Below are 26,705 nucleotides of genomic sequence, written 5' to 3' on the forward strand. Positions count from 1 at the left end.
TTTGTCATTTTAACATAGTCGCAGATTTAATTTAAAAGCATCCAGAAATACATCATCATCCATAGAAAATCCATCAAATATCCTCAGACAAACATCATAAAACAAACACTCTGTTTGACTCTTAAAGACTAACATCTTCACTTGAAATGTTTGAGTAAAAGAATCCAAGCAACTTTTTTTTTACACAGATATTCATAAATGTGATGAAAAACATAAAATTTTATCTAATCACTCCACACTTTTTTTAAAGCTATTATTGCTCTGTTTCACTAGAAACAAGTGAAATCTCTGTGCTCACATGACCTTCTTCTGTGAATACCTTTAAGATGACAACTGAGTACCTTTTACTGAAGAAAAAAAAAAAACACTTTATGCGACGTGGCTGAAACGATTCGGACTTCATCTTTACAAGAAAAAGTGCAACGTTACTGCTAGTTTTAACTCTCCCTCTAAAATTAAACTAGTTTGCTCAATTAGTCAAAAATATGTTTGATATAAACAAACGGCTCACTCACGCTGGCAGCCATCAAAAAAATACAAACATTTCCTTCTTACTTACATCTCAATATTTTAACATCAAACGTCTTCCTCATCCGTCTGCACAACAGAGCAGTGAGGATTCAGCAGCATCTTTTTCCCCCCCCACTTTTCACACTGAAGCACATCTGCGATATGACCTGCTGACAATCTATAACAAAATCTACTTTCTATTTAGAAATAAATATACAGTCTGTTTGCATAGTCTGGAAGTGATCTTGGGTTGGGTGGTCGTCCCGGACCTTATAGATGCCTGGAACCTTGATGATGCAGCCGAGGAGGGATGGAGGGTTTGTTCTGATCCTGGATCTGTGCTGAGGTGGTGGGTGGAGGGGGGGCATCATCGGCTCCAAGCTTGAAGAAAGAGGGATTAAAGTGGAAGGCAGAGGTTACCTGGAACAGGAGAAGACAGTGTTGTTAGTGGAAACCTAATGGCACAGATAGTTTTTTATCCCTGTATGCATAATTATTATGTCCTTACATTCTTAGCAACAGAACTAGTGAAGTAGATGAGGTTGGGCAATATGGATTAAAAATGAAATAATACCAAATCCGTATTTAATCTGTTTTATTTTCTTGTTTTCTTTTATAAAAAAATAAATTACAAATGACTCACAAAAGTGGCTTTTATTTCAGTTCCCACTCCTGTGAGTTGTACGACGGAGTATTAGGTTCAGGCAAGGAGAATTCTTGTGTCATTACAAGAATATTGTGTAATATTAGGTGAATAAAGATGCAATTTGACCAGAAGAATGTCTTACATTATGGAGGGGGGTGGGGGGGAGTAATTTTAATGAGAAAAAAGCTCAGAAAAAGTTACCAAAATATGATGTGAAAAAAATAGCTCCACTAGCGTTCATGGCGTGCGAAAAGCGCTCGTTGGCAATGAAAAGTTTTACAAAACTTTTGCTCAAAACTTGCTATTCAGTACAAACATGAATTGATTTCATCTAAGTATGTACAAGATTTCCACTGTTTTGAAGAAAACATATCCGTCTTTGTTACTTTATTTTTTTTTAGTCACACTGCCTGCAGGTGTGTTACCTCTCTCTGAGGGGCAGATTTGGGTTACTGAGGAAGGAGAGCTGCTGCTCCAGACTGCACACACGAAAGGCCAGATAGCACGATGAGAGGATGAGGAGGATTATTCTGATGAAAGAAGAAGAGACAAACACATTTAGATGCTTCTGTAAACACCAAGGAAGAGAGCTGTAATGTTTCTGAATGAACACTGGGGGGCGGTGTTTTCTGTCCTGTCATGTATCCGTAACAGTTGAAAAGAAGAAAGCTAAAACATTTGCTGTATTGTGTTTTTACTGTTTTCTAATTTCCTTCAAACTTATTTTCTTAATTCTATTTTTGTCTTAATGCTCTTCATTTAAAAAGTCTTAGTCTTATTTGAACTCGTCCCTTCCTCTAACAGCTGACGCAGGAATTTACTAAATGAACGAAAATAAATTGAAACATTGTGGACAACATGAGAAAATGAAAATACGTTTATGATTAATAAATTCTTTTGACATATTCACACATTTATGTTTAAAAACATTTACATTTTATGAATCAAAACTGAAAAAATGTAGAATTTTTACTATTATTAATTGTAAATAAAATGAATACAAAAACAAACTTAAAGTTATTGTGACATGAAAGAAAGAAAGAAAGAAAGAAAGAAAGAGAGAAAGAAAGAAAGAAAGAAAGAAAGAAATAAAGAAAGAAAGAAAGAAAGAAAGAAAGAAAGAAAGAAAGAAAGAAAGAAAGAAAGAGAGAAAGAAAGAAGGAAATACATGAATAAAACATACGACTGGAGCAGAAACTAACTAATGAATAAATTATTATGAGTGAAAATTAAAGGGCAAAAGAAATAACCTAGAAATATAACCCTATTTCCCAATTAAATTACTTTTTTTTACAACATAACTAAATCAAATAATAAATATGGATATTGATACTAAAGTAAATTATGAATAAGAAAAAGTGAATAAAACAATTGACTTATTTTAGACGTCTAAGATTATAGATTTTGAATTATTTTGTTGAATCTTTTTGTTGGGTCGTTTTAATTGTTTCTGCCGATGATTTTTCCCAATTTTGCCATAAATCTATAACACCTTTAATTTCATGTTGTGTCTAAATCTAAAACAGCTGCATAAAACTATACTGATTACAACTATTATGCATGATATGTGCTTTGGGTGTGTATTTTATGAGTGAATGAGGTTGAGCTCTATTTCTTCACTCAGCAGGTTAAGCTTGCTAATAAAACTAATGATGTACAGAAATAGATGACGAAGCGCATGTCGCTCTGTGACATAATGTGAGAGACATTGTGGTGAGCAACGGTTCATCGGAGGGCGTTTCTCTGTGGACTGAGTGTTTCAGCAGCTCTCATCTCCTGTGACTGAATCACCTCCTATTTATATCAGCACATTAAAGCCCAGTGTGTGCGTGTGTGCGTGTGTGTGTGTGTGTGTGTGTGTGTGTGTGTGTGTGTGTGTGTGTGTGTGTGTGTGTGTGTGTGTGTGTGTGGAGCTACGAGTCAGCTGTTGGAGAAGGTGAAGGTGGTGTGTGCCCCTTCATCCACTCACAGCAGGGTGAAGAACTTGAGCAGCTGGTACTCCATCTGACCCAACTCTGCCACCGGCTCTGATAAAAGACCTCTGTCTGTTTGCAGACCTCTCTCTGAAACACACACACACACCATAACACCACACCATTAACATTACTCGACTGTCCTACATATTCCATTTTTTAGCTTTGACTTTTTGTGAAAACCTGAGTAAATGTGTGCTCAGATTAAATCTTTAAATCTTTCCTTCGACATAAAAACTGTCGAAGGAAAACGTTTAAAAATCTGTGGCTGTCAGAAAAACTTTGTTTTGTGGCAAAATTCTCATTAATTCTTGGCTATAAAGCTGTTTCCTGGGTAGTGAGTAGCTGCTGCTGCTCATCATCTTATAACTGGACTTTAGTGGGTGAACTCCATATACTGCCACCTACTGGCAACATCAGAAAAAAAAATGTAGCCAGAAATGAAGAGCACCTGTAGATGGTTTTGCCAGTCTTTAGGAAAAATAAATATTGGTAAGTTCACATAGCGACTAAGGACTAATTGTTAACATTTCTGTCTTTATGCTGGGAGGAAATGGCAAAGAATCGTGTGTTCACTAAAGTGGACATTGTGTCTCATTCTCCATATTTTCCCTGATCTTTTGCCTATTACTTGTGACTGAGTTGTTGTTGTTTTTTTAAATACTTCAAGTGTTTCTGTAGTAAGAATAAACACATTTTCACTATAAAACTGTAACTTTAAGTTGTTTTTAACCAAAACATTTCTACCCAAACTGGTGGCAATTTCTAAGATAATATTAGTGCCTTCTTTTTTTTTTAATGATGCTTCACATTACAAAAAGGCCAGAGAAGTGAAACACAGCTAAACAAAAACAAAAGTTAAAAGCACAAAAAAAATGTCTTGGTTTGGTGAACATTATTACCAATGGAAATACTGTATTTGGCTGCTTATATTATTTATGCTTTGGTCCTTAATCGTAGTATTAATTTATGTCTCATACATACCTGAGCGTCTAAATGCATGTTGTTCACATGAGTGAACATATGAAAAACTCTGCAGCTTAATTATTATGTTGTTAATCAAAGATGATTTAAAACAGGCAGAAACATGCACAGTGGGGTCATCATAACTCACACATACAAGGGGTTAGGAGTAGCAGCAGGTTAAAAAGTTTAGTTAAAACACAGCGCCATATAATAGGCAGTTTACTGCATTGATATGAGTAAAAATATTTAACTATTCAACACTTCTTAAGCTTTTGATTTCAAGCAGGCAGAACCTGCTATCATCCTCTGAAGTGCTGTTTATTAGTAGTTCTTCTTTTGACTTTTGATTAGAGAAGTGGATAAGTGTGCGATAAAAGAAGTTTCAGGCCTTGAAGTTACATTTAGAGCAGACGAAGTGGGTTTGAACGTCACATCGTTCAGAAACAGGAAGGAAAAGACCTTTAAAAAGCTTTAGCTATTTTTTGGTTGGTCATCTTTTTTTGTTATCCAACGTTTTTAGTAAATAAAATTTATGAAGCAACCTTGATGGTGCTAAAATCTTCATTTATTTCCGTCAACCTGCTAACTTTGATGTATTTTAAGACAAAGTGTAAACACTTTTCATATATTGTGACAGCAAGACGCTCATTATATGCGAGTTGCTATGAAAACTGAATCAATGGGATTACCATGCAGTTTATCACCTTCTCTGTTTTGTACTTATTTTGCAGCCATTTTGGATTTGAAGTAAAAATTGTTGAGGAAAAAAAACTAAAGGAAGGTCTACTCTGACCTGTTGGTGATGTCAACAATAAGCATCAGGTCTATGAAATATTCAACATGCTGCCCAGAGCACCAAAACATTCATCCATCCAGAATTTTCCAGAACATGGTTCACGGCAGACGTTTTGTTGTGATAATCTCAACTTAATCCGCACGGGCACAAAGCTTTTTAATACAATCCTCCATGTGATTTAATCTCCATCTTGTTGCGTAAGAAAAAAAAAAATCCAAACAGAGATCATTCATTTGCTCTCACATTCATACAAAAATGGGAATCCTATTTTGTGTCCCACGGTGGTTCCTGTCCAGATTTAGCAAAGGGGGAGCTAAGTTTTTGTTTTTGTTTCGTTTCGTTTTGTTTTTCTGGCTCGACCTTTTTAATTCAATTTATAGAAAAGTAAATTCACCTCTGGAAAATATTTTCTGGACGAATGTTTAATAGCACTGACTAAATATGTGCACAAAACATCAGAGACTGAATAGGTGTGTGTGTGTGTGTGTGTGTGTGTGTGTGTGTGTGTGTGTGTGTGTGTGTGTGTGTGTGTGTGTGTGTGTGTGTGTGTGTGTGTGTGTGTGTGTGTGTGTGTGTGTGTGCGTGTGTGCGTGTGAGACCTTCCAGTGGCGGCTCCGTCTTGAAGGGTGTGTCTGCTGCTCCCAGGCCACTGGTGGAGCTGCCCAGCAGGTCGGGAAGGGACGAGGACACGGACACCACAGACGGTTTCCGTCTCCATTTTAACACCGACGGGAACTCGTCAACCACTGGGAACTCATCCGGAGCCGGGAACTCATCCTGCAGCACAGCAGAAAGACGAGGCTGTCCAGTTACTCAACAAACCAGTTCACGAACATTTATGGTTCTAATCTGACATGAAGATGAAAATATAACACAGCTGTTAAATAATTTACTATTTTTCATTTAAAGCATAAAGAAATTCCTGGCAACATTTTTTTCCAATTCATTTTTGAATAAAATAAATAATCATTTGGGTCAGGAGTCCCCCAAAAAACTATTATCAGGATTTTTTTCTTTTATTTGCTTGTTTTATAATTTATATGATCTGTATACATTGGCAAAAGTTGGAGATTATTCTGATGCTGTATGTCCGGTTATTATTATTATTATTATTATTATTATTATTATTATTATTTGCTTGTCCTGTTATGAGTCAGTTTGGAATCAGTTTGTTTTTGTGTAATGTTATTTATTACATAGTAAATTCAACAGGGATATGGCCACCACAACATTTCTGATCATTACTGAGCCGGTAAGTGACACGTTTCATCAAACTGAGATAAAAGGTAGGTTAAATAAGTCTTCCTTCTCATTTTCAAACACAAAAGTAGTTGATAAGCTTATTATTTTGTTCTTGGTTATGTAATCACATGTTTTCTCTTGTCCTACTAGTTACTTGTTTTCTTTGTTTTTAGAAAACCTGTTTGAGAAACAAAAATCTAAATAGTCTTTTCAACTGAACATGCTCACTTTTGTTACAGAGAATATCAAGGACAAGCCAGGAAGCTAACAGAGCGCCGCAACACAAGGTGACCTCAGAGAGCATCGGGCCGACCCGGAGAATAATTCACCACATGGCTGCAGCTGCGGCAGAACGATCGATCGATCTCCTCTTTGCGAAGTCGACCCTCAGCTTCGGATCGATCCGCGCTTCATAAAACCCATCAACGGCGCTTTTGATGGCTGAATTTGGAAGATTTTGCTGCGTTTTGTGAAAGACTTTCACTCACCAGCGATAAGACCGGCTCTTCCATGAACTGCTTTAAGCTCAGGCTCTTCCCATTGACCTGCAGGGGGAAAAAACACAGACGCCTCTTTATTTGACACGCTGCCACATGGACTTAATGAATAAGTACACCTGGTGTGTGTGTGTGTGTGTGTGTGTGTGTTCACGGACCTGTAAGTGTGTGCAGATCCTGCGGAGGACATCATACACACTATCTCTTGATAGCAGGGAGACGAAAACATACTGAGGAGATAAAAGAGAATAACAGGAGTTGTATTAACTATTATTCCACCCACTGTCGTGCCAAAACGAGAAGATAATCAGCGTTATTCACTTCACCTGCTAGTGGACATAATGTTTTGTCTAATTAGTGCACTTAAGGTCATTATTAGTGATTTCAGCTGAAGTCTTTCACCTCTTCTTCGTTGGTTATTTCAGTGGTTCCCAATCTTTTCAGCCTTCTAACATAAAAAATTATTCATACCCAAATATTTTTTATGATCCCCTATAAGAAACTAGCAGAAAAAAAACAATAGGCTAACCTTAAATTAGGCTAACTTTAAGTTGTTAGTCTATTATCTCTCTGGCTGAAGCGTCTACCTTCTGGTTGGTGTCGGTCGTGATGGCCAACCCATTGGGCACCAGGCCGGCCGTCTTGTGCTTCTTCACAAGTCGCACAGTAACGACGGGGATGGCCACCTGAGCAGAACGATAAGGAACTTTTCAGGAAGACACAAACCTTGGATTTGACCTCTAAACCGTTAGAGCGAGAAAGCAGGAGAGAAAGAGCAAAGAGACCGGCCCTGCGGAAAACCAGCAGGGACACAAAACCTGCATTATTGAGTCAGAATGTGAGGAATGCGGCTTCAATAAGTGGCTTACTGTCACTGAAACCTCTGGAGTTTCGAGGAAATTGAAGGAAGAGCTGGAAAGTCCAACATCAAAGTGAAACATTTCAGAGACGAGTAAAGTTAAAGGTTAAAAACACGAAGAATAAAGACAGAGGGACTTCCAGTTTGCTCCTAATCCTGATTGACTTCCAGCGAAACCATTTGTAAAGCTGTGCAATCAGCTTTGCCAGCCTGTGACTTTAAAAGTCGCCCGGATCAAGTTTCCCCCACAGTCACTGTGAGTTTATTAAGCTGCCTCCTACCTTGATGTCCTTGCCGAAGAGGTTGGCATAGAAACACAGCCAATTTCTGGAGATGTAGAGGCGGCCCTGCAGGAGGATGTCTCTAAGAAGAGCACAGGAGTACACTGACAAAAGAAGAAGCACAAAATACTTAACAAGAGCACAACAGTTAAAGAAACAACACACGTCCGACATCCTGTAGTTTAACATCACACAGTCCCAGACGGAAAACTCCAAGCAATGATCAGGAAATAAAATAAGCAAAACAGAAGTTGACTCAGTGCTGGGGTTTGTTTTATACTTTACATGTTTCCAAATCAGGATCATGTTCTGGTTTTGAATTTCCAGGATGAAACAAAAAATATTCCCCAAAGCCTGGAGGACGGTTTTCTAACGATGCATTTGACTGAACTTTCCAGATATTCTCACTGATGCAATACAGAATGTCTCCACTTGGGGGCGGGGAAGTTAGCCAGGTATAAAAATGTTTTCATGCAGGAACTTACGAAATTTAAAAAATAAAAGGGCAAGGATTAATGAGTTGCAACAAATGTATTTATTTATGCAGAATAAATGTGTTTTTTTGTCTCCGTCTTTCTATTTTTAAAGCTTTTAACAGTTTTTAACAGTCAAAAACAATAATAATAATAAAAAACACTAGAAGCTAGAGTATTTTAAAATCATGCACAATAACAAAATTTGGCTAAAAAAAAAAAATCCTGCGATAGTTCTTTAAATGATGGATTTCCTCTAAACTTAAAAGTAGAAATGTACCTACAGTTTTAATTTCTATGCAGGCATGTCCAGCTGACAAAGAGGAAGACTTAAAAAAAAAACAAGAAGAAAACTGATCTGTTTTACTCAATATTTACTACTAACATTTTAATTAATACAGAAAAGGTTGTTAAAAGCTAAACTCTGCACTGCAAAAACACAAAATCTTAAGTATTTTTAGTCTGGTTTCCTGTGTAAATATCTTAGCATCCTTGAAATAAGACAAAACTAACTTACAAGTAACTTTTCTGCAACATATAAGAGCTTGTTTTAAGTAAATAATTAATTAATATTGATATTTTTAAAAAGTCCACTGGCAGATTGTTTCACTAATAAGATATTCTTCTAGTGCTATAAGGGACTGAAAACAAGCTCCCCTATGTTGCTGAAAAGTTACTTGTACGCTAGTTTGATCTTATTTCAAGCATAGAAAGATATTTTTACTAGAAACTAGACAAAAATATTTGGTAAGATTTTGTGTTTTTTGCAGTGCGTCAGCAAGTCACAACTTCATAAAATCAGAGTTTGGAAATCGGCCCCAAATCTCTGTCCCAGTAATTATTTTGATAAATAATAATATTGAAGACCATTTTAAAGTGACATACTGATGATGGCATAATAATGCAAGTTTGCCCTCTCAAAGACTAATAAACTTTAATTTTGTCAAGAAGTCTTAATACTGGAGCTGGATATCCAAAAATGAAACAAAACGAATAAAAAACACTTAGAACAAAAAACATTAATGTCTCTGTAACCAACATTGCCCTTCAAAAAACTATTAATAATCAGAATGTGAATCATCAAGCTCATTTTAACTTATCATGCGACTAATTGATCCACTGATCGATCGCTTACTGCTACAGGGAAACTTCACCTAAAACAGACACATTTTTAGTTACCTTGTTTTTCAAAGTTTAGACACAGATTGATTTTTTTTTTCAGCTGATGACATCACCACAAAATGACACAACAACTTACACACACGTACACCCACGCGCGCACACACAGTCCTGATTTCCTCACATGGCAGGTACATGCTGTCCCGCCACAAGCAGCTCATGCGCACAGTGTAAAAGCTGACACGGTGACGGTACCTTTCATGAGGATCTCATCCTTGGGCACGCATGGGAACAGTTTGTGGTACTGCGAGTTGTACTTGCTGACAGTCTGTGCAGAGGGACAGGGCAGAGTCATGAGCAGCTCCTTGGCGGACCGGCCTGCCCGCACAGCGCCAGCCCCGCTGACCCCTCCACCTTCACCGCCGCCGCCGCCGCCTCCTCCACCGCCTCCGGCCCCTCCGGCTCCGCTCGGCGCAGACACCACCCTCTCCCACAAAGGACGAGAGCTCTGCACCAGGCTCAGCACGTTGGCACCGTACTCACATACACACTCTCGCACATCCAAGGCCTGGAGCAAACTGCTGCAAGACACACACTGTTCCCCCCCCTGCCGCTGGTCAGTGTTGGGCTGAGGTTACCGTCTACTCAACATGCATCTGCCTCTAAGTGCCACTAAAACAAACACACACACACACACACACACACACACACACACACTACAGACTAGCAGCAGCTACGCCTCATTTTGTCGCCTCTGAGCTCTTTCTCGACTACAAGGCTGCCTTATTCTGTCTCAAATACACCTTCAGTGGCTCTGCCGCTGCTCCCTCCCCACCCCTCTTTCCTTCACACACATACACTCACTCTGTCCTTCAGCTGGAAAACACACAGGTACTTTTAACTCCTTTCTTTCCCTCCCTTCTCCTCGCTGCTGTCAGTTTCTCTAACGCCAAGAACATTCAAGTCGCCCATTTCTTCTTCCCTTAAAAAAAAAAGAAAAATCACTAGATCTCTCCTTCATCTCCTCTCACCGCGCTGCTACAACTCACCTCCAGCCTTCAGAGTCTCTGCTACAACTTTCCTGCTCTGCATCTCATCTATCACTGTTTCACTCTGTCGTTCTGCATCGCTCCTGGCGCTCTTTTCACTATTTATAGCACGCGGCAAGAAGTAGCTCCTGTCCTCAGAGCGGCGCTTGCAGAGAGTTAGGATACTGTGCAGGGGGAAACCCTCGGTTAACGTTGTACTGGAGGAATATGCTGACTCATTCAGAGTGGAAATTAGATTCGTTTCCAACGTGTATTACTTTGCTAAATGACAAAAAGAGTACACAAGAGGACAGAGGCAGTTTATGATCTTTTTTCTGTTGAATTAAATAACCAAAGCATTTGCCCCTCCTTGTAGATTTCTTCTGTTTTTGCCTCTTTTTGTTTGTTTGTTATACTTAAATGTCTCAGATCATCAAACTAAGTCAAATAATGATTTCATCAAACCGACCTGGAGCCATGTGGAAAAGCGATCGGCTAACGGCCGCTCTTCTTTGCAGAAACGTTTTAGTTCAGCCATCTTAGAGGAGTTTACAGAGTGAGCCTCATATTTATGGTACATGAATTGGATTCGAGTCCGGCTCAAAGCCAAGCTTTACTCGGTTGTTTCTTTGGAACACACTTCGCTATCATCGCCACAATATTCAAACACTTTAAATCCAGTTTTTAAATGCACTTCTTGTTTAATTCCTTGCTTTTATACAGCGTCCTTTACAATCCAGAAACCTCAAATCCCAAACCATCACACCACCACCACCGTGTCTGACAGTGTATTTCCACAATTCTGGGTTAGTTTTAGCTCAGACGTAACATGAACCGCACTTTCACTTTCCAAGAAGTTCCACTTTTGTCTCGTCAGTGCAGACAAAACTTCCCCAAAGGTCTTGTGGATCGAGACGCTTTGTGACACATGAGAGCAGCCTTTGTGTTTCTTTTTGTCAGCTGTGGTTGCGGCCTTTGAACTCTCCCACGGAGGCAGTTTGTGCCCAGCCTCCTTCTTCATGTAGACTCATGAACTCTGACCTCAACTAAAGCAAATGAAGCCTGCAGTGTTTTGGATGTTCTGGTGTCTTCACCCTTCTGGGTGAAGTCAATGAACTCCTGGAGTCATTTTGCTAGATTGGACACAACTGGGAAGATTCACCGCTGGTCCATGTTTTCTCTGAAGCTAGCTGGCATCCACTAACTACAGCTTCTACACCAGGGACGTCGCACTCATTTTCATTTCGGGCCAAATCAAAAACCTGGATGTTCTTAAAGGGCTGGTTGTGCCAGAATGTATAAAACCCACTAAGCTGTTAAAATATCAATGAATGGCTGTTTGTGTCAGTTTCTTAAAATTAAATATTGAACATCTTTTCACATTGACCAGTCCATCCAGGATTTTGTGAATGTTCGTGTTTTTTTAATTTTTGGCAATATATAATGCTAAATGTAACTTTTATTACTTGCCACATCGGTCATGGACTGCTTGACATCAAGTAAGGCTGAGGCAGTAGTAACTTTAAACCCAATGTTTTCAGACAATTTTAAGAAGAATTTTCTGCAAAAATCAGGAAAAGAAATATGTGGGTCTGTTGATTTTGTGTGGGTTTTGTATGAATTTTGCAGATTTGTGAAAAACTGGAGGGATTAATTGATGTAATTTGGTGCCTAAAGGGCCACATAAAAAGCTACGGTGGGCCAGATTTGGCCCCAGAGCCTCGAGTTTGACATGTCTCCTACACTGTAGTGTGCTGGATTCCCAAAGCGATAGGAATGGATTTGGATCCCTTTTCAGACTTCGATTACTTTTTTCCTACTGTTTTCGTTTAGATGATATGTTGCTTTTTGAGATTTTTTTTTTCGCATACTTTATGCTATAAGATGTTCTATTTAAAATTATTTCCTACATTTGATCATCAGGCCTGAGTTAGGCTGGTGAAAACTTACACAGCTTTCCAAAAACTGTGGCTCATCACAATCATTTCATGATTTAACATGACGGACAATTATTTTTTCACATGGGGCCATGTAACGGTGGAAAGCTTTTTACCTCAATGGATGAAAGAATAATAATAAAAAAGGTTGTCTTTATCTGAAATTCCACTTTATGTGGTCATCTGACATAAAACAGAAAAACCTGCAAGGAGGATCAATACTCTGGATTTGGAAAGATTTTTTTTTCGATATTTCAAGATGCGAGCAACATGTTCACATTTCACAGCCTAACGCTACTGAAGCTTCGTTATGCTTTTATTAGCTAACTTTACTACATGTTTGTTTAAACCAAAACCAAAACAGGACAAACTCACCGATCCCCTGTAGCATTTCTTCACATCTTCATAGGAAAGGTCTTCAATCAGCTGAAACCTGTGGTGTAGTAAAAAAAAATGTAAACAATATATAATAATAATACATGAACCAAACTCACACTATTATTCTATATGTGGGCAAGGTGAGCTTAAAATAAAAGATTGTGAAGATATTCCTGCAAACTGGACGGAAAATTTAAGCCAAAAGAGGTAAAAACACTCGAGATGTACATATTGTATTACATGTAGGAAGGTTTATTGTATCTGAAGCCAGAGTTGGCATTAGATAGATATACCGAGCAGCTGAAGCGTGAGCAGCGGCCACGCCAGGCGATTATCTGTGTCGCTCTTTTAATAGCAAGAGTTTCACTTCAAACTTGCCTCCGGAGGAGCAGATGTCCCAGCATGATGCTCGTAAATCTGCTTCCGAGGCAGGAATAACAACTCAGCAGATAAAAACCCAGCACAATCAATCCTGGAAGGAAAATGTCACTGAACTGCTCCGTTCAGGTGTTCTGGGGAAGGCGGCAGCCGGTGTGGACCGAGGAAAGGCTGAATGTGGCGAGGCATTTAGATAGAAGGAGAGAGGGAGAGAAGCACACTTCGTCTTTCATCCGGTATCTCACTGAAAGTGTCGGGTGACTGACAGTGAGCTCAGGGAGTGTAACGCGGCGCTGATATGAAAGCACCGCCGCAGGAGGAGGCACTGATAACACTGCGGCCCAGCAGGCGCTCCGACGGAGCCAGTCAAGCTGCTGCTGGTTCCACTGGAGAGCTGAAAGTGAAAGTCCACACTGCAGCGGTCATTCCTCGGTGAAAACGTATCGTATCAGCAGCCAGTCAGGACCAATTCTCGCTTCACTTTTACACTGGATTTGAAAGTTTTACCCATATTAGACGACACCTGGGCATGTCTAGACTGGAAACAGTTTTTATACAAAATGTAAAAACTCTCTCAGTTGCTCACCTGGAATGACCATTTATCTGATAAGGTCAGATTTTTGGATCAAATCTTTGACAGATGGTCTCCTAAGACATGTACTTTTCACAAACTTTTATGAAAAGAAAGAAACAAAGAGAGAGAGAGATAGAAAGGAAAGAGAGAGAAAAATAAATAGAAACAAATAAATATTTATGTTTCTATTGAAATATAAAAGAAATAGAGAAAAGAAAGAGAAAAGAAACAGAGAAAAAATTAAAAAAAATTAAGTAAAGAGAGAAATTGAAAGAAACAAAAAATAGAGAAGGAAAGAGAAAAAAAGAATGAAAGAAGCATGCAGCACTCTAGAGTCTAGACCATCTTTAACCTTTTACAATAGTGATGTTGCTTACTGCAAATAAAAAAGCGATCTGCCCCCATGAGAGGCGAACCAGCACAGCAGGAACCACTGACCCGATGACCAAAAACACGCGGAAACTCTGAGCCTCTATTTACAGGAAACGGACAGAAACCTCTGTAGAGATTTTCAGAAATGCCGACCACTCGAAGCACTTTCACGCTACAATCACAACCATCCGGCTGCACTCACAAACACACACAGTCACACACTGATACGCAGGGCCAGCCGGGGTGAGGTGCCTTGCCCAGAGGCGCGACGACACGTGGCGGGGGAAGGCGCTGGAACTGAACTCACAACTCACAAGACCCAATTAAAAGCAAAATATTTTGTTGTCTCCTTCCTAAAATAATGACCAAAGTCATTTTTTGCCACAATAAAAAAAAAAAAAAAAAAAAAATCACCACCTCTTTCTTTCCTAAAGATGATTTTGGTAAAAAAAAAAAAAATAAATAAATAAATCTGAGTTGTTATTATCTTAGGAAGGTGATGATATATTAGATATGTATTCAGGAGTTTGAAAGAGAGCAGATGAATATATAATCAGGGCCGGTCCAAACCCTTCTGGGGCCCTAAGCAGCCTTTTCTTGCGGGGCCCCCATATCAACATGTCAACACCAGATGATTTATAATTCCTAAACTACACTATGCGTGTAACATACCTGGTATCATTAGCATAATTTGCAATTAGCATACATTATACCAGAACTATTATGACTATTGATTTCAACCTTACAGGAGTAGCAAATTAAAAAAATATCATTTGGATTTTAAAATGCAGAGCGGTATTAAAGTGTGTCATTTTATTTTAACTACTTGAAAGTAACATCAACTATTAAACACTAAATTTAACATCTTATGTTTCCCCAACACTGGCAGCAGCCATCAACAAAAAGAGATTAATCATCACTACCAATAAAAACAATATAGTAATAGAATTTAGTTTCAGTGTTATTTTAAATATAGATTTTTTTCTACCATGCTAGTTTATTGGTCTTGGTGGGGCCGTGGTGGCGTGGGGGCCCTAAGCAGCCGCTTACCTTGCATATGCCTAGGGCCGGCTTGGTAAATAATGAATGTTACTGTCTACTATTAGAAAGGTATGAGGGAAAGTAAAGTTCCTGGGTAGCTCACATCCATGGCTAATGCCTTGTTAGCTCTAAACTGTGATATAGATATTAATTACATTTGTAAAAAAAAAACACATATTATTCTGAAATCTAAAAATATGTCCTGTGATTCTTTAGGAAATGTCCTTATGAAACAGCGGCCTGTTTGTCTTCAACCTTGAACAGCGCTTCTGATGTGCCAGCTGCCATTATGCAAAGCCTCGTCATCCTCTCATTGCAGCAGTTCTGTCAGTGTCCTTGCTCTGATAGCCTGCTCTGTAACAGGATAGGATGACCTCTGACCTGAAACAACTGTGTTTGGCTCTGATGTTTCTTTCCATGCAGCTCTTTGTCATGGTGAAAACTCTGGCTGGGTCCAGGAGGGTGGGGGCTGATTGCTTTCAAAGAGTGTGCAGCAAAATGCAATGTGCACTAAAATATGCACGTCATTCAAAGCAAGGCGCTCTGACAAACAATGACAACACAGAAAGATGTCAGGTATAATCTGAGGGTGTCTTCACATGGCTTCTGGTAGATCCCGTTTGATAAGGGACCAAAATTGCAACATTTGCTCCATTTTCAGCTGGCGCGGTTCACTTTCACACGATCCAAACTAACTGAAAAACTTGTTCCCCTCCTCGCCTGTGGGGAGCGCTGCACCAAGAACAACAGAAGGACACAACAAAACAAAACTTCTGAAAAAGACATGAGCACGACTTCCTTCTTCACAAAATGTAAACAAAAGTGGAGTAGCGTCAGATTTTAGCGGTTGTAGAATTTCTCTTTTCTCTTTGGTAAAGAAACTATTTCCCACACTAGTGCTAGACACAAGCGTTTGTTTTGGTTGTATTTACCCAGAATACTTTGCATTGTAGTCCGCTTCCTGCTTTTAGAGCGGTCTCCAGTCTGCTTGGTTTTCGCATTCAAACCGCACCAGAGTTCACTTGAACCAAACAGAGACCTAGGTTCATAGGAGGACCAGAGTTCATTCTTTAGCCCATTTCAGAGTTTGATTATCATTCACATCTCCTCAAACGAACTGGACTTTCTAGGCAAACAGACTGGAGGATCATTAAAGTGGACTGACCACGTCCAAACAATTTCCTGTCATCTTAATGCCAGAAAAGTTACTCAGAGAAACAAACCCAAGAGCTTAGAGAGGAATAAGAAAAACACTGAAGAAGTGCGTCGTGTTAAGGCCTGCGAGGAGAAACACCCTTTCTCTACAAAGAATATTCCGCCATGTTTTAGGTTTGCAGCAGTGCAAAGGACAACATCTTTTGGACTGGTGAGCAGCATAAGGTGCAAACATGTCAGATATTTTGCAAAGCACGGTGGGGGAGTGGTGATGATTTGGACTTGTTTTGTAGTCACACGTCCCCCATGAAGTCCTCTGCATTGTAGATTCAAAATGTGAGTCTGTCTGAGAGCTGAAGCTCCGGCTGGCCTGCCTGAGAGGCTGCTGCGCGACCGCAAGAGAACCGCAACGAACCAAAGCAACACTTTGAACAAGACTGGGCCACAGTTCCTCCACAGTGATGTGTGTGACTGTGTGTCACACAGGAAATAACTAAATTAAGTTGTCATTGCTAAAGAGGACTGTGGAAGTTCCTGGGGGGTTTAACGCAGAGCTTGACAGTGTGGAATCGGTTGTGTGTTTCTGAACACTTTACGTTAGATTTAAATGGTTTTAGAGCCTCTTAGGACCAGACGGGTCAGACTTATTCCGTCCAAACGCCAACATGAGCTTAAAGTAATCAAATCAAACTAACATTGGAGTTAATTAGGTCACGAAAGGAATTAAAAACTACCCTCCCCTTAACCTCCTCAACATTTAATTATTTTACATAGCTTGACCCAGAAAAATAATGGGAAAAAAATTAATAAAAAAAAAATCCCCCTTCCTGGAAAACACATCTCTTCATCTTGTGACCGTGATATGAACAATAGCGCATGTGTGTTGCCCTTCCTGCTCGCTGGCTTCCTCCTATAAATAGGCGGCACGGCGGCGGATCTGCACTCCCAGGTGGAGAGGAGAGAGAGTGATTATTAAACACCACCGGCGGCCCCGCGGGGACCAACTGGCTTTCTCCACTCCATCTGTCTCTTTCTTTTTATCGCGAGATCCAGCTTGTCATCAGCGGCCAGTACAGGTGACTGAACGCTGACGGCGCGGAGCTGTAGGAGTTTTTGTTCCAGCAGAAACGAGGTCATGATGCAGATATGCAAACAAAAAAAAAAAGTAAAATAAGAACGCCTTCAGAGGTTAACTCGTACCCAACGCCAAAAAGGTTTTTTTTTTTTTTTTTAACATCCTTTGAGGATAGTGAATTTACAGTATGAATTTAATCCTATAGATATGACACTAGGCTCACACAAGCTCTCTTTAATCTCTGTCATTTTTTTTCTTCTTCTCCAAAGCAGAAGGTTTTGAAAATAGAAGCTAAAACGCGACTCAGCAGTCGTTCCCCGGAGAACAAAGCGACGCGTTGCGTGCTGCACGTGCATTTGCGTGCACACGCGTGCGCCTGTCGTCCAAGGATCACTGTGCCCTTGGCTGTGAGGCAGAATGGTGAAGCTAATTACAAGCTCAAAGAATCCCAAATTAAATCCAAAATTAGAAAGTGAACACCTCCCACTGGTGGCCGGAGAAGCGGCGGCGGCAGACTGAGTCAGTACAGGAGAAAATAGGATTGAGAGAGAGAGAGAGAGAGAGAGAGAGAGGGGGGGGAGGGGGGATGTTAAACATTTAGACAGCAGAAATAAAAACATGTGGCTGTAAACGTTGAAGTTTTGAACGCTGGGCCTTTAGAGGATATGTCTTTAGACTCTGGGTTGAAACTAAAAGTTTTGAAGTTTGTTACTCAGTAGTTAAAAGAAAACACTATTAATCATGCTTATCTCTAGTTTCGGTATGAAAGAATCCCAAACTAAATCCAGAATTAGAAAGTGAACGTCTCTAGTTTCATTCTGAAACTAGAAATAAGACAAAGTCTCTGGGATTATTAATAATTGTTTTGGTGTGTGTTCCTGACTGTATCTGTATCCACAGCAGTATGACGGTGCTTTACAAGTTTATCCAAGTCATTGGAATATACTCAGATTAAAGTACTATTGTCAGTGAATGTTTTATTTTGTTTTGTGTTTTTTTTTTTTTTTGTGAGTTATAATCTTTTCCTTTGTAGGCCGGCTTGTGGGAATATTTGTTGTGAAATCTTTCTAAAATCCCTGTTCTTTAAATTCAGGTCATCTGCCTGGAGCCCATAAATATCTACAGAAACTCGCTGCAGCTCGGCCAGAGTTCATCACAAAGAATGAAATATCTTTAAAAAGAAACAGTAGTGGTCCCTAAAATATATCTTCTTTCTCCTTGGACTTACAGGTTGCTACCCAGAACTGGAAAGATTACTTCTCCAGAAATCGCAGAGTTTGTTTTATTTTTTATTTTTAAACAGAATCCATTACTAAATCATCCACATATTTTTAAGGATCTGTGTTTTGTGGCGACTTGTGAAAACCGGTCAGAACGTTCTAGAACCTCAAGCCCACTTTGAGGAATCTGGAGAAAGTTCTCGCCAAATATGAGCAGAGATGAATCAGAGTCCCATGTTATTTTTTTAGACAGTGTAGCTGAGGTGTTTTCTTGGTGACTGTATAATTATTTAAAAAAAAACCTTCACTAATTTTGACTTTACTTTAACGCGCTGGTCAAAAAGAGAAACAAAACAGTACAACAGTCTCCTGCAAAGGTGTTAAGCTCCACTCTTGCAAGTTGTCCCATAATACAGATAGATGCTGACACTTTCAGTTTATCCACGTGATCCAGTTTACGAACCCGAAAGCTCCAGAATGCGACCCATAACTTCCAGGAAGCACCCTGAAAATTATAGAAAGTATTCTCATAAGTCTGGAAAATCCTGGGGTGCAAGTCACCTTGTCATACAGTTAGTTCTGAGAATGTTACTGTAATATGTAACTTTCATAAAAATGTTTCTTTTTTTAACACATTTGTTAAAAATGTCACTATATCCTGACAATAGAATATGAGAGATAATTTGGGGAAGAAAAAAAAAAAGAAGATGCTCTCAGTGATCCTACTGCCATTTGCAGAAGTGCAACGCTCCCGGGCAGAAACAACTAATCAGAGCCAGGAGGAGGGTCTGTCAATCATGCTCATGTACGAGGTGTTCACACCTCACACTGCCGGTCAAGCTTGAGAAATGTGCCAACAGAGAAACAAGTTAATGTTACAGGAAAACTGTCCATTTCTCCAGTTCTGGGCCTGATGACGAGTCACCTCATAATATATCACCCAGTCCCAATCAGTTCCATGTAATTTATGGAAAAACCCCATCTGTAAGCCCCTGAAAGTCACAGTTAACAAGTGCCTTTGTGTACAGTTCAGTGCCTGGGGATCGATGGAAGAGTAAACTCTGAAAAGAAATCTGCAAATTTCAGAAAATATTCTGTAAGCTCTGGGAACGTTTGACTTGCATCGTTCACGGCTACAAACAGGAAAAAAAAAAAAAAAAACACAGCAGGCCGGTTTCTGTGTAATGCCACAAACTTCTACTCAAAACATAGAAGAAACGAAAGCGGCGCTTTGCTCACCGAGTCCTACAAGATCAGACCTGACGTGTGCACAGAGTGTTAGACTCCCTCTCATTCACAGAGTTTACCAACACACCGCGCTTCAGAGCCAAACCTCATCCCAGAACAGATTCCCTGGCGTTAATCTGCTTCCGCCTCCAATCCTCCTTACGTAACAGACAAACATTTTGTTTGTCGGCCTGTTGCAAAACGTCGCGACAGATTGAGACACTTTATATTTCTGTCATTATAACTTATTGTAATCAAAACAGAGTGTCTTTTGCGAGGACCTCGAAGGGGAACATAAACAAACTCCTTGTAAATCTCTGTGTGAGAACGTGTGTGTGAGCTTGACCATTGTTTCACATCAAATACAGAACAAAATGAGGCTGTGAAAATAAATCTCGCAGGGCTGGAACCCACAATCATCCCACAGGATGCAGATGGTTTGTGCAGGGAGAGAGAGGGGGGGAAAAAAACAAAAAAACAAAAACATGTCAAAGCAGTGAAAGTTGCAAAGAGCTGCGTGACATTTGCCTGAAGTGGCCGTGTGTGTCGTCGTCTTTGGAGGGGTCCAGGTCATGTGTGGAGAGGAGGCCTGTGACTTCGCCCTGCTCCTGCTGCTCGGTCATGCTCCTGGCCCTGGACACACAAACACGCACACAACTCAGGGTTAACAGCAGGCACGTCTCCCCCGCTCGATCCCCACGTTTGGCTTCAAACAGAGAGAAAGAGAGAGAGAGAGAGAGAGAGAGAGAGAGAGAGAGAGAGAGAGAGAGAGCTTCCCCGAACGGTTTCTGGGTCAAAACAAGCGGACTCTGTCTTATCGCTGTGATGCAACGTTTCCAGTTGGATTCGGCTTGTTTGTAGTACATTAAAAAAAAAAAAAAAAAAAAGGAGTGAAGAAAAATGCCCACTTGGCAGATTAAAATTGTGTTCTGGTGCTTTTGGTAAATAGGTCAGTGTGTACTCGCGCCCAGATGTCTCATGCAGAAAAAGTAGAGCACCTTAGTTAGAGACTGTGCAGATGGCTGACCTGATGTGCTGCCCCCTCCTCCCCCCTCCGGCGCCTGAAAAACACACGCTTTAGACGTCTCCAAGTGCAACCTCAGCGAGTTACAAAAGCGGGAAAACATGACGGTAATGCAAGAAGAATCCCCAACGGATGTTTTTTTTTATTTTTTATTTTAAAGTTAAAGTTACCCATGAGTCTGTTGCTACCTGAAACTAAAAGGAGGAGGTTTGAAATAAAAGCTGTTTTTTTCCAGCTTTGCGTTCGGTGTGATGGATTTTGTTGCTCAGGTCAGTTCAAGGCCTCGCTGACGCTGGTTTGTGCACGACTCAAAACAGATGCCAGGAATCAGTTTTGTCTCTAAGTCTCCGTCCTCTGCGAGGCCGTCGAGGATTTTTATGGCCACCGACCTCAAGTCGACACCTGCTGGTGCTGCCGCCTGGCCGCCGCACTTCAACAGAAACGTTTCAGCTCTACGGTCAGCCATCAGTAACTTGATCTTCAATAGTTCAACACGACAGGGAAGACTTACATGTGAAAGCACTTTAATTTGAAGCCATCTCTTTTAGGAAAATATTTTCCACTTACGTTGGACGATGGTTCCTAGAAAAAAAATTTATATGTAAGCTTTTCCCAGTTTTTCACATTAAAACCAGAAACCTCGGGGTATTTTACTAAAATGCTATGTGATAGTCCAACAAAATGCAACATGTACTTATGAAGTGGTAAGAAATACCTTTTATTATTATTATTATTATTATTATTATTATTAATATTATTAATTTATTTTTATAAAAATAAACCTCTGAAAAGTGTGGTGTGCATACGTCCTCCCAACTAAGTAAACTCCCAACATCTAGTTAGGAAATGGAGCCGACGTGTGTAAGATTTAATCACAATATCAATACAGATGCTTTATGAAGGCCTATGAAGTTGGTTAGAGAACATCAGTGAACAAATAGCATCTTTTTTTTCCAGGAAAAAATTGCGTCAAAGTTTAAATCAGAGTTGTCTTATAAAGCAGTACCTCTGGTTCAGAAACGTCGCACAGAGCTCTCTTTAAACTTACAACTTATAATAAAAAGGAGCAAAGACTCAAAGACTTAGGATTTCAGTAACTTTGGAGGAGCTGCAGAGATCCGAAGCTCATGTGGGAGAATCAGCTGCGAGTTGTGAACTCCATAGATCTTGCTTTGCTGGAAGATTGGCAAAAAGAGGCTAGATGTTGGAAAAATAAGCAATAATAATAAAACGGGGATGGTTTGGATCGAGATGCGTTGGTGTTTTATATTGGCCCAGTCCAAGCTTAGACCTGAGCCTAATTGAGAAATTGTGGTAAGGTCTGGATTTGATGTTCACTGTTTCTCTCCATGTGGTCTGAAAGGCCTTGAGAAATTAAGAGTAGACAAAGATTTCATCTTTACATGTTCAAAAAGTGACTTTAAAAAGTGCTGAATGCAAATGCATGCCAGGCTTTTTAGATCTTTATTCGTCGAAAAACATACATTTTGCTTTGACTTTCACAATTAATTTGTGTTGAACTACTACCCAATGAAATACATTATATTTGTGATGTGACGAAATGTGTTTACCTGAAATAAATGTATACAATTTCATACATGTAGAGAACTGCTAACTATCCTGACAACGTCATCATATGAGAAACCCGTCATCAGTATATAATTACATAACAAGCTGACAACTTGACAACCGTGCTGTAATTTTTATGAACAAACCAAAAAACATGGCTATTACACCAATGAAGTTACTACAAAACTCTTAAAACTGATACATTTACTTCGTTACATCACTGATTGCTGATTTAAATGTTTTTTTTTGTTGTTTTTTTTTTCCTTTTTTTTCCAAGGTGTTTCTGGTGATTTTCCAAAAATGTAGCGTGTCATTTTGGAAAATCATTTCGTCTCATCATCAGACCACAGAACGCTGCTCTCGGAGTCTCCCGCATGTCTGTAGATAAACTCCAGGCAAGATTAAGATTAAATCCAAGCTTTTTTGTTGCCACTCCACCATAAACTCTGATCGCTGAAGGACCCGGCGAACTCTCTGGAGCGTTAAGCTCCTTTCCCGTGGCTGCAGGTGTCTCGACACCCTTCCTCTCCAGTCCTCTCCTGCCAAATCACTCAGAGAGCTCCTGGCAGATTTAGATAAGAACTAAACTTTCTCTAACCTGTTAATTACCGATTTAACCAAACTGCATGTGACGTCCAATGTGCTGAAATTTTTTTTTGACTGCATCTTCAATCAACCGATACGCACAGCAGTTCCACTCAGGTGATCCTAGTTTCTCTGACACCGGCATCATCAAAACGTCTAAACTTAAACTTATCGACTGGATCAATCAGAACCACTACAATCAGTTGACATATCAGAAAGAGTGTGGATGTCCTTCCTTAACATTGTTTGCTCTGGACATTAAAGTTAGCGCTCAGATTCGCTGCATATTGACGTTTTTAAGGGTCTTGCTCCATGGTCATCACTGTGTTTTTTTTTTTTTTTTGAAGCATCGTTCACATCCCTGTTTTTTTTTTCCCTGCCTTTCTAACATGGATGCAAACATGTCACCTCTGTGCCGTCCTCTGGGGGCTGCGGGGAAGTCGCTACCACCTGCTCCTGTGTAATTACAGGTGCTGATGGAAACAGGCAACCTGCATGGAGTTTCCAGAGTATTATCTCTAATTGGCCAGAAGCTTTACGTCAGCCGCTGACCTTTTCAAACAACAATGGCTTGCTGATGCTTGGAGGTAGAGCTGACTGCTTATGTGGGATAGCAGAGGATTAAATGGGACATTTAAAAAAAAAAAGAAAAAAAAAAAAAAGAAGCTTTTTGTAATAGATAAGGCTGGGAACTGCAGGGTCATTCCACTTTTAATCTAAGTTTAAAGGATTCAGGGATTGACTTGAGTGTAAAATGGGGACTTAAAATTTGCTGTTTGGTTAAAAAGATGTCCTGATATCAACTCTTTACCACACAAATGAGATGTTTTTTAATGCTGAACTGTATTGGTCACAGTCAGACTTAAACAAGTACTTACTCTGGGGCAGTAGCCTGGGGCATGGAGGTTTTGAAGGTGGCAGTGGGGTGGGGGGGATAAAATCTGGTTTTCTGCGCATCGAAATGTAGCAATGGCGTCAGTTAGCAAACGTCAAAACTTGATTGTCTCAGCGTGGCACCTGGAAAAGATAAGGTCAAGTGAACCGCTCCCAACAAGTTCTGCACCAAATATGACTGACTGCGTAGCGCTAAAAGGGAATGCACTGAAACAACGACAAACACGAGGAGCCGCATTTTACCTGGAGGTGGAGCTGCTGCCGCCAAACACCGGAAACACACCAAGCTAGCTACGCTAACGCAGAAAAAACAAAGCCAGTTACGGAGTTTATTATAAATTTTACCATAAAATATCTGGGAACATTGGAAAATAGCAGCAGCACGTAATGTAGGGAATAATTACCCTACATGTTCTGATACGTGATGACGACCAACGTGTTTGGTCAAACAAAATCAGTCGAACGACCGAATAAACATGAATATGAACATCGCAGGTTGTTTTATTTGAAATCATCGTCCGAAACCGAAACGTCACCTTTGACCCCCGAACATGTGAAACGTAACAGCAGCAAGTTTCAGGCTCATGTGACATCACCTGAAGGCCAGGCTTAGTTAAAGATCTGCAGGTGTTTTTTTTTTAACTAATGGAGGCTGTTCAAGAAACAAAACTGCACACACTTTTAAAACCACAACAAAGACGTATCCTCAGGGAGCCAGACTGTTGTCTACTCTTTTAAAGTGGATTCATAAGTCTGGAGGTGTTTTTCTCTGGGCTTTTACTAATTCGTATTCCAGTCTTTGTTTCCTACAATGTGTGTTTGAAATTTAAGAGACCGGACAAGTGCACAGATAAATCAATGTCTTGGGCCCAACTAAACAAAACAAAAAGTCCTGCACAGTGTCAGTGTGTTCAGTTGCCAAGTTTTCAGGACACAGAGACATTTAAATCAACATTTATTTGGGGGAAATAAGACTTAGCTTGATTAAGACACAGACAAACTCTGTGATCATCAGTAACTTCCAATTAATTCGGAACATTTTCTCCTGCAACATCCCCAGCTCATATTAAAAGAGCAGGACAAATTAAAGAAAATGTGCAGAGAGAGCGCTGAACATGCTTAACGCCGAGATGAAAAGAGAAGTGAGCTCAAGCAAGTTCCCTCTTAGGAATTCTTGCAAACGCGTCTAGAGACGAGGAAAAAACCCAAGACCGACGAAATGAACCACCGCAAAGGCAGCCTTTGGTGATGTCCTCAAATGAGCTCCTTAAACATGAGATGAAACAATAACTAATAAACACATAAACAGCAGCAACATCCACGCATGCAAAAGTTTTCATGCAGCATCAAATTACAACAATAAACTTAAATGCATACGCTGTTGATTTCCTGCAGTCGACCAATAAGCGCTGAAGGAGAAAGGATGTACGGTTTTAGAAGTGTTTCAATTTGACTAAGCCTCTTTTACTCTGACGCCGTCCAATGATGCTCGAGAAGCAAACAACTGCAAATGTTCCCACCTAAACTGACAGGCTGAGCAATTTTGTCTTTCCCTCCATACCTCCAGCTTTTACGGAGAAGTGGCAAGAGGAGACTTCTCAAAGTTGATGGGGGGGAGACATGGTGATACGGAAAGCACAACAGTTAGCGAATGACCTGAGACTGGTGTGGAGGTTCACCTAAACGGGCAGAGCTGCAATGCCACAGGGAGCGGACCAGAAAAACCCCAGACACGTCCCACTGTCTGTCTGTCTGTCCGTGTCCTTCTTTGTCTCTTGGGAGAAACATTTTGCGTTGTCACAAGACATCCTCCAATCCAATAAGCTGTAATCGTGTTAGAGGCTGTTAGTCAGTGAGAGGGTTGAAGCACGCGTTCTGCCCCCATTTGCCTGCAATCCTTCAGCAACCATGTTATTGTTGTTTTATGCAAAATGACCGAAGGCTCCACCATCAAACACTTTTTTTTTTAGTAAAAAAACAAAAAACAAAACAGCCTGTCCTTGATTATAATCAGTTACAGGTGTTGTGTCACCATCCTATTTCCACACCAGCTGTAACTGACACTATCGGTTTACAGTGCCATCCTGTCGTTTTCCTGCAGTTTAATTCGACGTATTTACATAGAAACAAATTGCAGCTACGCCAGCGCAGCCGACCTTTGCTGTCAGACGATGTCAGACAGGTAATTGTTACTGCTGGCTGTGCAGGGGGGAATGTTTGTTATGACGAGCAGGCAGTGGGTTTCTCGAACTTAGACAAACAATGGCATGATTACAAAACAAACGAAACCAAAATAAATGCAAAGCAGGAAATGAATATCTGCCACTTTTGCAACTCAGGTAAAAAATACCCTGGTACTCTTGGTAACATTATTCTCTTTTAGTTTTTTTTCCCCCTCCCGTCGTGCGTCCTGTATATCTATGCATTTTCTCTTTTCCTTATTGCAGTGCATCGTCTTTATTTGTTCTTGTTGTATTTTACAGGCAGAAAGCCCATCAAAGTGCAAAAGAGGTCCAGCCTTTGGACTCTGACATCTGCACTGCTTGAGGCCTCCTGAAATAACCTCCCCATTGTGCAAGCGCCTCAAAACAACCTTTGATGAGAGAGGTGTGTTAAAGTCTGCACAAAGCTCCAAGTGTTAACCTTTCTGAAGATTAACGGGAGCACAATAAGTACTGTTTATAGCTTGCTGGGATTTAAGGATAAACAGAAGTTATAAAAATAACAGTTTAGGGAAAATAGAAACATCTTTTTGCTTAATAAGGTGTTATGCTGTAAGGTAAAGGTTCCCAAGACAGAAAGTAGAATATCTTTTTTTATTTAAATATCATAAGCATTTTCTTTTAATGAAAACTCAATATAAATATATATTTGAAAATTACAAAG

At 40.1% G+C, this 26,705-nt stretch overlaps 1 protein-coding gene across 4 annotated transcripts in view; it reads right to left on the minus strand.

Annotated features, from left to right (window-relative positions):
* Positions 1-26,705, minus strand: part of gramd2aa (GRAM domain containing 2Aa) — a 30,944-nt gene continuing 4,239 nt past the window's right edge. The window contains exons 2-12 of one of the 4 annotated variants that reach the window (XM_088004161.1): positions 20,276-20,380; positions 12,703-12,760; positions 9,618-9,957; positions 7,771-7,874; positions 7,218-7,316; positions 6,789-6,860; positions 6,622-6,678; positions 5,491-5,668; positions 3,126-3,219; positions 1,582-1,686; positions 1-930 (exon numbers count right to left, since the gene is read on the minus strand). In XM_088004161.1, the coding sequence (XP_087860287.1) occupies positions 927-930; positions 1,582-1,686; positions 3,126-3,219; positions 5,491-5,668; positions 6,622-6,678; positions 6,789-6,860; positions 7,218-7,316; positions 7,771-7,874; positions 9,618-9,957; positions 12,703-12,760; positions 20,276-20,370 (1,206 nt within the window). In that variant the 5' untranslated portion in view covers positions 20,371-20,380 and the 3' untranslated portion in view covers positions 1-926. Of the gene's footprint in view, positions 931-1,577; positions 1,687-3,125; positions 3,220-5,490; positions 5,669-6,621; positions 6,679-6,788; positions 6,861-7,217; positions 7,317-7,770; positions 7,875-9,617; positions 9,958-12,702; positions 12,761-20,275; positions 21,449-26,705 lie in introns of those variants that run through there. The other 3 variants (XM_088004160.1, XM_088004162.1, XM_088004163.1) reach the window with 3 other exon arrangements.

This window comes from Poecilia mexicana, unplaced genomic scaffold, assembly GCF_051168715.1.
Source record: "Poecilia mexicana isolate PSO_F unplaced genomic scaffold, ASM5116871v1 scaffold_3, whole genome shotgun sequence".
Taxonomy (NCBI): domain Eukaryota; kingdom Metazoa; phylum Chordata; class Actinopteri; order Cyprinodontiformes; family Poeciliidae; genus Poecilia; species Poecilia mexicana.